The sequence below is a fragment of the Cucumis melo genome, chromosome 5 (genome assembly GCF_025177605.1).
Source record: "Cucumis melo cultivar AY chromosome 5, USDA_Cmelo_AY_1.0, whole genome shotgun sequence".
Taxonomy (NCBI): domain Eukaryota; kingdom Viridiplantae; phylum Streptophyta; class Magnoliopsida; order Cucurbitales; family Cucurbitaceae; genus Cucumis; species Cucumis melo.
The window spans coordinates 14,205,243-14,218,412 of NC_066861.1; the positions used below are offsets into that span (position 1 = coordinate 14,205,243).

At 36.9% G+C, this 13,170-nt stretch overlaps 1 protein-coding gene across 2 annotated transcripts; it reads left to right on the top strand.

Moving 5' to 3' along the window:
* The first annotated feature begins 2,803 nt into the window (after nt 1–2,803).
* On the top strand, nt 2,804–12,934 carry LOC103485788 (uncharacterized). 2 transcript variants are annotated; one of them, XM_008443489.3, is made up of 8 exons: nt 2,963–3,527; nt 4,383–4,454; nt 11,311–11,369; nt 11,509–11,665; nt 11,791–11,871; nt 11,964–12,053; nt 12,462–12,601; nt 12,720–12,934. In XM_008443489.3, exons 1-7 carry the CDS (start codon nt 3,240–3,242, stop codon nt 12,585–12,587), a joined length of 873 nt encoding a protein of 290 aa, XP_008441711.1. In that variant the 5' UTR covers nt 2,963–3,239; the 3' UTR covers nt 12,588–12,601; nt 12,720–12,934. The 2 variants fall into 2 exon arrangements, with proteins under 2 accessions (XP_008441710.1, XP_008441711.1); XM_008443488.3 differs by having other exon boundaries at nt 2,804–3,527; nt 12,462–12,934.
* The last annotated feature ends 236 nt before the right edge of the window (nt 12,935–13,170 follow it).

Here is a 13,170-nt window from a genome sequence, read left to right on the forward strand (position 1 = left end):
CTCTAAATTCTCTGTTTAGAGATGTGACCTAATCGCTTGTGCCACAACATAACACAATTCTTATTTAATATACGCTTTGTACCACATGATTTAGATAATAGGACCTCGTTAGATAAAACATGAAAATCAAGCATGTATAGGGTATCAATTAAAGAGCTGGTACCAATAAGCTTAGAGCCTTGAAAAAGACTAACTTTATTATTTCCAAAAGAACAAGAAAAACCAAATTTGTCCAAATTGGAAATAGAAAATAAGTTCTGTCTAAATGACGGTACTATAAAAATCTCTTTCAAATCCAATAAACAACCAATTTTTATAAAGTAATCTAAAATTCTCAATAGCTTCGACTGGAACTGCTTTGCCATTGCCCACATAGATGAATCTTTCAGCATCATTTGGTGGCCGGCTCTACAGACAACCTTGCATAGATATACTTATGTGAGTAGTAGCACCAAAATCTACTCACCGAGTATCTATAGGTACAAAAGCTAAATTAACTTCAAAATAAACCAAAGTAAGAAGTGTACCCTTCTTTACGCACCATTTGGCATACTTAGGACAATCTTTCTTGAGATGACCTTTCCTTTTGTAGAAGAAACAAGGGTTCTCCTTAACTTGTTTCTTATTTTGTTGATATGTCTTTTCTACAGCATCCATAGGTTTTCTTTTCTTCTTACTATGAAAGTTAGTTGCCAAATCAGCACTTTCTCTCCTTTCTCTCTTAAACCTATCTTCTTCTTGTACACATTGTGAGATAAGCTCGTTAATACTCCATTAATCTTTATGATATTATAACTTATCTTAAATTGGATGAATTGTGCAGGATGAGAGATAAGTACCAAATGTACGAAATTTTCATTTATCTCAATATCAAGTGTCTTTAATTTACTAGAGAGATTGAACATTTTCATAATGTACTTCCTTATGTTTCCATTGCCATTATACCTCATAGAAGTTTAAGTAGCCAAAAAACTATTTGCTTTCCTTTTTTTCATTTTAGCAAAAGGAATTTTTTGGCATTTTCACTTTCAGTGATAGGACCTCGAAAAAACTTTGGAATAGAGTGCCTAATAATCATCAGACACATATGATTTGACCATTTTCACTTCTCAATATTAGTCGTATTCAACTGTTACTTAGTAGAAGCAGGTTTATCGATCCTTAATGCAAGGTCCAGAACCATACACCCGAGAAGTATCTCTAGGCTTTTCTTCCAAATCTTGAAATTCGATCCATTCAACTTAGGGATTAAACTCAAAGTTTTTGGATATTTGAATAAGACCAACTCAATAAAGAACAAGTTAACAAATAATATACTCACAATTAATATGTCATAAAATAAAATATGACAAAATAACTTCACATATATGGTGGGTCCCTTTTACAAGATACCTAACACGACATTAATGTCCAACCTTTGGGTAGAGACATCAACTGTAAACGGTACTCTCAATGTAGTAATCAAGGTATTAACAATAAAATTTATAGAAAAATTAGTCTTTCTTTGGACCGACTATTTTTCGCATGAGCAATCTGTATAACTGCCGTCTACTCAATACTACACACATACTCATAATTTGGTCAAATAATTATCTTTCTTTGGGCCAATAATTATTCACATAAATTAATGAATATACACATCCTATATTTTAGAATTAAACTAATCTATATAACAAAGGCTACTTTGATAACATGTTATTTTGACCAATTCAATCTAAATATATAAGACACAGTAATAATAATTTAATATTGTAGAAAAATAATGGAGGAAGAACACCAAATAATCTTTACTAAAGTTCACCAGATAATTTGATACATTAAAATATAATTAAGCAACATAAACATGTGAATATCCCAAAAAAATTATCATTATGAAGTTTAATCCACAGACGATCAATTAATCTTGAATCAACAACATGATCAATTAAACTTGAATTTACAACACGATTAATCAAATCTAGAATCTACGACATGATCAATTAAACTTGAATTCACAACATGATTAATCAAATTTTGAATCTAGATCAACTAAACTTAAAACCACACTATGATTAACAAAATCTTGAATCAAGATCAATTAAACTTAAAACTACAGTACGATTAATCAAATCTTGTATCAACAAACCAATAGAAAACAAACATATTCCAACAATTCAACATGAAATTCATGCTCTGATACCAATTGTTAGCATAAATACTTTAAATCTATATAATATATTGATCCACAATCATTCATACCAAATTGTCAAGAATAAGTTACATATCAGATTTCATCTCCAAGTAATTGATGGTGGCTATAAAATGGCTATCATCTGATGACAATAAAATAGCTATTGTCTTCCTCAACCAAAATCGTGAATGTTCTTAGTGGGATCTTTATTTTGATGGGATACAAGAAAGAGCTTATTGTTTTGGTATATAAAGAACCATAACCCTAAGTTTCTTTATATAATAGTTCAATTAGGATCTCCATTAAATACTAATCAATCTAAGAATAGTCTTCTACCATTTTGGTCCCTACTCAATTAGGAATCTTGGGTCTTAAATAAATAGATTACATAATAGACCTAATTAAATAAAATAACATAATGTGATAAATTATTAATTTACATACATAGCCCACACTTTAATGGTACATACTATTTACCTACATTGATATAGTTGTTCTAATGTTAAGTGTAGAGCGTTGAAACTCATTATTTTCATGTATGGGTTACTTTGGAAATGTTTGATTAAGATTTGTTTAGTAGTAGTGCTCTTTGAACTACTTTAAATAAAAACCCATTTCCGTTGTTGTGTATTTGGGATGAGTTAAAAATTGGTAAGGTGAGGCGTGGATATTTACGGAAATAGGGTGGAGGGTAGTTGGATTGGATTGGAGTGGACGCAAAGACCTTCAACTTTCAACCGAATAAAACTCCGCCTCCATCTGCAGGTCCACTCTGCTCCAAATTCCATCTTTATTTTATTACTCTTTTTCTGCCTTCGTCTTCTACATATTAATTAACCAACCAACTATCTCTCTCTCTCTCTCTCTCTCTCTCTCTCTTCCATTTTGCATTCCTTTTCTACTCCCAAACGCGCTTTCTTTTTCTCTTCTTCCACGTTTGTTTTCCCCCTTTCCTCCCCTCAATTTCCATCTTCTCATTCTTCTATCATCATCCTCTTATTCACCCACTCCTCCTTCTAGGGTTCCTTTCTTTTCTTCATTTCTCCGCCTCCGTTGGGTTTTGTGGACAATGAGCGATCACCTCGTCCTTTACGTTGATAATTTCATCCCACCAGCTGCTCCACTTCAACCTTTATCCCACCCCCTTCATCCTCTGCCCCGTGAGCCTCTTCCCGACTCCCCTGCGCCTACGCCTGGTCCTTCGTCTTCTACTGCAACTCCTCACGATCGGACGCTTGAGCCTGATGCTCCTAATGAGGATGACCCTCTGATTCTGGTGGCTGAGTGCCGTATTTGTCAGGAAGAAGACAGTCTCAGTAATTTAGAAACTCCCTGTGCGTGTAGTGGTAGTCTTAAGGTATTGCAATACCGTTTCTTTTCTATCTTTTTTTTTTTTTTTTTTTTTTTTTAATGTGAATAAACAGGACACCCTTTTTGGTTGTTGTTCATTGATTTGGCCTTCTTCTTTTCTCTGCTTTGGATTTATGTATGGTGTTGCTACTAGGTTGGAAACTTTGGATCTAGTTCGATGGGGTTTAGCAACTTTCCGCTTTTTCTGGGGATGTGTTCAATTATATTTTTATTGTTTTTATTTGGTTTCGTCTTTTAAATTCTTTTGTTACTTCCAAAGTGGTTTAGTTTTCATGGAAGCAAGATGCGAAAGGATGTCAAGTTATGAAGTTATTTAGTATTTTCAAAACATTTGATGGATCAGAGTTCCGTATGAATTTTATAGTGCCTGTTGAAAATAGATGGATTTATATCATTAACGTAGCGAGGACTGGGATGAAGTGCACGAAATAACTTGGTTGATTGGTGCTCTAGTTTTATACATAGTTTGGTTACTTGCGTATCGATCTATATAAAATTGTTCCCAATGCTTTGTTTTTGACCTTTTAATGTTATCTCCCGTCTAATGGTTTGTTGATAAGAATAGTTTCTCCCCCTAATGTTTTGTTTGTATCAATTTGTATGATTCAATGGGAAATAGTGTATCTGAGTTATAAACTGGCTTAATAAAACTTGACTAGGAGTTTGACAATTAATCTTGCTGTCAATGGTAGACTTATAGTGGTCCATGAACTCTCTTTTTTTCTCGCCAGAATATAACTACGCCCTTTAAATTGACCAATATGAAACCTATGGTGAAACTTTCAACGGGCTTCTTGTTTATTAATCTTTTATACGTGTCTGATAAATGTTTTGTGTTCAGTACGCTCATAGAAAATGCGTTCAACATTGGTGCAATGAGAAAGGAGACATAACTTGTGAGATATGTCATCAGGTATGCATGATGCTTTTGATTTGATATGTCGACTACAATATTGTTATTTTAAAGTTTTTGCAATTTTAGAATTTCAAATAAATGGTTAATATTATCTTTATACTTTAGTTTGGCCTTGTTAGTATCCTCCTTTGGAACAATGTTAGACCTCCAATATTGTTCCAGTACAGCAGGAGAAATAAGAGAAAGAATTAGTGGGGATGGCATTTTTGTAATAAAGGGTTATTTTTAGAAAGTTTGTTAGAAGTGGTTGAGAGAATAGGAAGTCGGTGTGAAATGTTATAAAAGGGTTTAGGTGGGAGATTGGGGGTAGCTTTTTGAAGGGATTTAGATCTTGCATTTTTTGAGCGGAGAAGGCAAGAGAGATTGTGACAAATACTTGTAAACGAATTGAGATCTCCTTAATTCCATTTCCTACTGATTTTACTAGCAATAAACTACTGAATATTCTTACTAAAGATCGATACCTATCATATTGATATCAGAGCCGAAAACGATCCATAAGGGAAAGCAATAATGGTACAAACAAGAATTGAAGAAAGGATGGAGTCGTTTGAGCAGGAAGTTGCCGGAAGTAAAAAAGAGTTAATGAAGATGCCGGTAATCGAATCGGCGTTGGTAGAATTATCGAAGAATATGGAAATGATGCGCTTGCAATCCGAGAAACAACAAGCCATTCTGTCGTAAATGGAAGCCAATGCGAAAGAAAGATCCATTATCAGTGAACGAATGACCGAGTCGAATGTTCGGGACTTGCCGGCGATGAAATCGAAAGTGAGCGAAGCGACTTCCAGCCGCGGCATCGAAGAAACAAGCGCAGAGAGGAAATCCAAATTGGATGAGGTTTCGGCCGATAGAAGTAAGTTTAAGAAGGTGGAGATGCCGGTATTTACCGGCGACGATCCGGAATCCTGGTTGTTTCGGGCGGAAAGATATTTTCAGATCCATAAGTTAACGGAATCGGAAAAAATGCTGGTATCAACAATATATTTTGATGGACCGACGCTTAACTGGTACCGTTTGCAGGAAGAAAGAGAGAAATTTGTGAGTTGGTCTAACGTGAAGGAGAGGTTGCTGATACGATTTCGATCTACCAGAGAAGGAATTGTTTACGACCGTTTTTTGAGAATTCAACAGGAGACGACGGTAGAGGAGTATCGAAATCTGTTCGATAAGTTAGTTGTGCCTCTGTTCGATCTAGAAGACCGAGTTGTTGAAGAAACGTTTACGACTGGTTTGTTTCCATGGATCCAAGCCAAAGTTATTCTTTGTAGACCAAAAGGATTGGCTGAAATGATGCTAACAGCTCAGCTAGTGGAGAACAGAGAAATTCTGAGAAACGAAGCGAATTTGAACGGATATGCCGGCGGGAAACATCCATCACAATTAGCGACAGGTACGAAGTCTTACCATTATCCACAAAACAAAGAAAATAAAGCAAATACTACGTTTCCGATAAGAACAATTACATTGAAAAGTCTAAATGCTGGAGAAATACGGAAGGAAGGGACCTCTAGGAGGTTACTTGATGCAGAGTTCCAACTACGAAGAGAAAAAAGGCTCTGTTTCAAGTGTAATGAGAAATATTCTGCTGATCACAAATGCAAAATGAAAGAACAAAGAGAACTCAGGATGTTTGTAGTAAATAATGATAATGAAGAATTGGAAATTGTTTGAAGAAGTGGAAACTGAAGAACGGCAGAGGTACAGTCTCACACTACAGCTTGTGTAGAATTGTCGATTAATTCTGTGGTTGGATTGAATGATCTGGGAACAATGAAGGTTAGGGGATCATTGCAAGATAAGGAGGTTGTGATTTTAATTGACTGTGGCGCCACACATAACTTTGTGTCCGAAAAATTGGTAAATTCTTTACAATCACCAATTAAAGAGACTGCTCATTACGGGGTGATCTTTGGATCAGGGACGACAATACAGGGGAAGGGAGTTTGTGAATCGTTAGAAGTTAAAATGAAGGAGTGGACAGTGAAGGAAGATTTTTTGCCATTAGAGCTTGGAGGAGTCGATGTGATCCTCGGTATGCAATGGCTGTATTCCTTAGGGGTGATTGTATGTGACTGGAAGAATTTGACATTGACATTCTATGACAATGAGAAACAAATTTGTATTAAGGGAGATCCGAGTCTTACTTGCAAGGGTAAGTCTGAAGAATTTGATGAAGACTTGGGAGAAGCTGGATCATGGTTATTTGATCGAGTGCAGATCAATCGAAATTGTTGAGTTGAATAAATTAATGGTTGATCAAAAAGAAGAGAGGGGAGAAACTGAAGAGAGGCTGATTCCAGTATTGAATCAGTTTAATGATATTTTTTATTGGCCAGAGAAGCTACCACCACGAAGGAGTATAGAACATCATATACACCTTAAGGAAGGCACAAATCCGGTTAATGTCAGACCGTATCGATATGCTTATCATCAGAAGGAAGAGATGGAGAGATTAGTCAGTGAAATGTTAGCTTTGGGGATCATAAGGCCAAGTGTGAGCCCTTACTCAAGTCCGGTATTGTTAGTTAAAAAAAAGATGGTAGCTGGAGATTTTGCGTTGATTATCGAGCTTTGAATAATGTTACTGTTCCGGATAAGTTTTCGATTCCGGTGGTAGAAGAGTTATTTGATGAATTAGGAGGAGCTTCGTTATTTACTAAGATTGATTTGAAGGCCGGGTATCATCAAATTCAAATGGTAGATGAAGACATAGAGAAGATCGCTTTCCAGACACATGAAGGCCACTACGAGTTTCTTGTGATGCCTTTTGGGCTTACTAATGCCCCGACTACTTTCCAATCATTGATGAACTCGATTTTCAAGCCGTATTTGAGGAGGTTTGTTCTCGTCTTCTTTGATGATATATTGATCTATAGTCGAAATATGGAAGATCATTTGAAACATATAGAAATAGTTTTCTTGGTTTTACGAAAACGTAAGTTGTTTGCAAATCGAAAGAAATGCAGTTTTGGTATGGCTAGAGTTGAGTATTTGGGGCATCTCATATCAGACAAGGGCGTAGAAGTGGATCCGGAAAAAATCAAGGCCATAGCTGATTGGCCTAAGCCAACAAACATACACGAGACCCGTGGATTCCTTGGATTGACGGGATATTACCAGAGATTTGTACATCAATATGGTGCTATGGCAGCCCCATTAACCCAATTACTCAAGAAAGGAGGGTTTAATTGGACTTCCGAAGCAGAACAAGCGTTTGAAAAGCTCAAAAAAGCGATGATGTCTTTACCGGTATTGGCCTTACCTATGTTTGATAGACCCTTTGAGATTGAAACTGACGCTTCGGAGTATGGTGTGGGAGCTGTATTAATACAAGACAAGCGCCCTATTGCTTTTTACAGTCATACATTAGCCATCAGAGACAGGGGCAGACCAGTGCATGAGCGGGAATTGATGGCTGTGGTATTAGCTGTGCAGCGTTGGTGCCCTTATCTATTGGGCAACAGATTTATTGTGCGAACTCCTTATCTATTGGGCAACAGATTTATTGTGCGAACTCCTTATCTATTGGGCAACAGATTTATTGTGCGAACTGATAAAAAATCATTGAAATTCTTATTAGAGCAGCGTGTGGTGCAACTGCAATATCAAAGATGGCTAGCTAAATTGCTGGGCTATACTTTCGATGTGGAATACAAACCAGGAATTGAGAATAAGGCAGCAGATGCGTTGTCAAGAATTCCTCCTACTGTACAACTGTGTAATATAACAGCTCCAGTTTTTCTTGATTTGCATATTATTAAAGAGGAAGTGGAGAAGGATGAAAAGTTGAGAAAGGTTGTGGCTGATTTGAATGGCAATCTTGCCCAACAAGATGGCAAGTTTAAGATATGCAATGGTATGTTGAGATACAAAGACAGACTAGTAGTATCGCAGTCGTCCAAATTGATACCACATATATTGCATAGCTATCATGATTCTGCTGTGGGGGGCCATTCTGGTTTTCTTCGTACCTATAAACGCATTGCAGGGGAGTTGTATTGGCAGGGCATGAAAGCTGTTATTAAGAAGTATTGTGCCGAATGCTTGATTTGTCAACGAAATAAGACTTTGTGCTTGTCCCCGGCTGGTTTACTACTTCCTTTGGCTATTCCTACACAAGTTTGGAGTGATATATCTATGGACTTTGTGGAGGGCTTACCTAAGGCAGTTGGTTTTGAAGTTATTTTTGTGGTTGTAGATGGGTTGAGTAAGTATGGCCATTTCTTACGACTAAAACATCCATATTCTGCAAAGACAGTGGCAGAATTATTTGTTAGAGAGGTGGTTCGGCTGCATGGATTTCCTACATCCATTGTATCGGATAGAGATCGGGTGTTTCTTAGCAATTTTTGGAAAGAAATGTTTCGTTTAGCGGGTACAAAACTGAATAGAAGTTCTGCGTATCACCCGCAATCCGATGGTCAAACCAAGGTAGTGAATAGAGGAGTTGAAGTATATTTGAGATGCTTTTGTAATGAAAAGCCTAAGGAATGGATTAAGTGGATATCATGGGCTGAGTATTGGTACAATACCACTTTTCAGAGGGCTTTGGATATGACACCTTTTCAGGTCGTTTATGGGCGGAAACCTCCTCCTCTGTTATCTTATGGTGCTCAAGTCATCTCTAATGTTACTTTAGATGAGCAGTTGAAGGAACGGGATGAGATGATATTATCCTTAAGGGAAATTTGCGGTTAGCCCAAGACCAAATGAAGAAATATGCAGATAAAAAGCGACGCGATGTTGAATATAGTGTGGGTGATCTTGTTTTTTTAAAGATACGGCCATATCGTCAGCTGTCCTTGAGGCGAAAGAGGAATGAAAAACTTTCGGCCAAATATTTTGGTCCTTATAAGATCCTTGAGAGGATTGGACCGGTGGCATATAAGCTTGAGTTACCCGAGGGATCGCTGATTCATCCTGTTTTTCATGTTTCTCAATTGAAGAAGCTGGTGGGTGAACATACTGATGTGCAGACAACTTTACAGCAGTTGGATGAGAGTTTTGTGTGGAAAACATACCCTGTTGAAGCTCTTGATTACCGTCAAACCAAGGCAGGCGAGTGGGAGGTTATGGTCCGTTGGGATGGGCTGCCAACTCATGAAGCAACTTGGGAACGATATGCCGATATGTTCAACAAATATCCTGACTTTCACCTTGAGGACAAGGTGAGTTTGGAAGGGAGGAGTAATGTTAGACCTCCAATATTGTTCCAGTACAGCAGGAGAAATAAGAGAAAGAATTAGTGGGGATGGCATTTTTGTAATAAAGGGTTATTCTTAGAAAGTTTGTTGGAAGTGGTTGAGAGAATAGGAAGTTGGTGTGAAATGTTATAAAAGGGTTTAGGCGGGAGATTGGGGGTAGCTTTTTGAAGGGATTTAGATCTTGCATTTCTTGAGCGGAGAAGGCAAGAGAGATTGTGACAAATACTTGTAAACGAATTGAGATCTCCTCCTACTGATTTTACTAGCAATAAACTACTGAATATTCTTACTAAAGATCGATACCTATCATCATAACTCTTTGAATTTTGAAAATTGTATGTTTTACATTGGGAGCTCAAAATTTCCATAAAAGTGCACGCTTAAGAGGGGCATCTCACCTACCACTAAAAGACATGCACCTGATGGTTTTATTTTGAATCTTAAATGAGACGTGTAGTGTATGCCTCCCAATTTCTTAATATTGTATATTGAAAATGTATCATTCATTGTTGGGCACTTGTAAACGAAAGGGAGAAAACCATATGGTTCAGAATTTGTTTGGCTGCTGACATGCTGTTGTAGGGAAAACTATAAAAGTCGAGAAAGAGAATTTGCTACTCTAGAAACCCCAAGGATGAAGAGACTTTTGCCCTTGTCCTTCTCTGCAAGTTTTTCTCTACTCTTGACCAATCTCTTTTTTTCTGAGCTCTCCAAGCCTTACCTCTTTTTGTCTTTTTCTTTGATACATTCATCTATGAGAAAAACCACAACAGTGGTTTAGTATAATAGTTCACACAATGATCTGGTTTTTTGTTTTTTTTTTTTGATTTTATGGGAATGGGGTGGATTCTTTTTTCAATAGTTTGAGTGTAACATCACAGAAGATTGTTACAACTCTGGGAGGAGAAAAAGATGAGCAGCACATCAAGAGGTCATTCCTCCTTCCTCATGCTCAAACAAAAGTAATATGGGATATTGCTTTGAATGTGCCATGTCTGGTGAAAGCTTGTTGGGGATTATTGTTAGACTTGGTGGAGTTGAGGGGTGGCTGCCACGAAGATGCAGGTTCTTTAATGTGAGTGTAATGGTGGATGAGGCATTAGTAGCTAGAGAGGCGTTGGTATTTGCTAAGACTTCAGTCTTAAGACATTGCTTTCTGTTGAAACTTTGTTTGTTGGTGAAACGTTGGTTCAATGAATTTAATCTTACCTTTCTTTTAGCATGGGGCTTTTGGTTAGGATGTTGGGCTTCTCTTCTCCCCCCACGTATAATTCTTTCTCTTTTATCCTTGTTATTTAACCTTGATCCTATAGGTCATTCCTTGCGAAGTCTGGACCTTTTTGGGATTGGGATGTTTGTTTGGCTTCCTGCCTCATTCTGGTTGGATGCCTTTTTATTTCACAGTGCATTGTCTATGATTGTCATGCCTTCTTTCCTCTAAAGAAATACAATTGAAAAATATTTATCTGCTGTATTCTCGGTGTATTGACTTTTTTCTGAATAACATGGCTCGCTCTTTTGGTCTGCACGTGTTTCGTGTTATGTTGAATGGTATTGTGAGTTTTTTATTTACAGCTTCTTTTCTGATGATATTTTTCTTGTTTTGATTCTTCAATGATGCCGGTATGTTTTATTCTATTTGCCAGCCTTATCAACCTGGATATACTGCACCACCTCGTTCTGAAGAAACTGCTATTGATATGGAGTAAGTTTAACCTTTTGGCTATTTTTTAAATGCTGATGGTTTCATCAATAATCATGTCTTGAACACCCACAAGCATTTTATTTTCATGTATGATCTGGACTTGCATTTGAAAAGTTGATTTGGATGTGGATATGCACAGGGGAAGATGGACAATCGCTGGTAACCCATTAGACCTGAGAGATACTCGGCTATTGGCCATTGCAGAGGCAGAACGACATTTCTTGGAAGCTGAGTATGATGATTATGCTGCCTCAAATGACAGTGGAGCTGCATTTTGTCGATCAGCTGCTCTTATTGTAGGTTTCCTAATTTTAGTTCGTAGAACTCTTTTCCCCCACTTAGAAGATGGAACGATATTGCACTTTCTTGTACTTTCCATGAAACTGTATGATTGATGAAATATCTGATTTGACATGGCCAGCTATTAGCCCTTCTCCTTCTTCGGCATGCGTTGACCATAACAGATCCTGATGGTGATGATGATGCATCTGCCTTTTTCTCTGTAAGCAGAGTTGAAATTTGTTTTCTTAAATTTGAAAGAATAAATAATGTGTATGATCAGATGGATTTGAAATCTGGATATGCATTTAACAGATTTTCATGCTTCGTGCTGCTGGTTTTCTCTTACCCTGCTACATCATGGCCTGGGCCATTAGTATCTTGCAACGTCGGAGACAAAGACAGGTTGGTGGTTAAGTACTTTTGGTGTATGTTTAAATTTTTTTTTTTAAGAACTGTTTTGCTGACTAGGCTTTAGAAGTTAAGAATGGTTCGGAAACTGGAATGTGTTATTTCCTCGAGAAAATTGTCAATTTTCAATATTTAAAGAAAAGCACCGTCTCTGAAGTGAACTCTTATAGAAGTAGTTTATAATGTCTTATAGGCATAGGTTGAAATTATGTTGTTAAAGGAAATATAATGTGATGAAATTCTTTATTCTCAAGTATATAATGATATTTTGGCATATTTGTCGAAATCAAGGATCTTTGTGTAGGTTGGCTAGCTATAAGAGAGTTGGAACTTAATGAAGTTTATAGAATGTTATTAAGTAAAGAGATTTGAATTGAATTTTGTGGTTGTGTGAACCAACAGGAGGCAGCAGCATTGGCTGCAACACAAGTGGCGTTTGTACTACAACATGGACAGCATAGAGGTTTACAATTTGCAATTGCATCAACAGGACCGCCCCTCACCCCTCACCCTCACGCTGCTGTTTGAACTCAACCAATCATGTAATAATACTATAATTTCTTCTACTTGCACTCGTCATTTTTCACCGTCATTGCCAAATCTGACCTGATTTTTTGCTGCTGTAATCTGGGGATTATTTTCCTGTCTTCCAAAAACCAGGTACCCTCACTAACAAACTTATGTCATTTCCATCTGTTTTGCGGCCAATCTATCTTGTTCATATTCTATTAAACCTATTCGGCTCTTTTTAGGAGCTAAGCAGAAAACCTCAGTGACTTGAATTATGTACATTTTGTTTTAATATGAGAAACAAGGAAGATATTTACAAGGAAAAGTATGGGATTTCCTTATGTACCATTCTTTCCTTCAAAGAATTTCATGTTTCTTGTGCAATTTGGTGGAGATCTTATGACTTTGGGTGTAGAATGTTACATCAGAAAGTAGTTTTAGAGTTTTCTTTTTGAGCTTATTATTTTCTAGAGTTCACAAACATATTGCTGGTGAAATTATTAAAATGCATCAATATTATAATTGAAATGCATGCATGCAGGTGAAATTAGCATGGATAAAAATAGTCAATAAATGTTGATGCACATTAAGATATTTTATT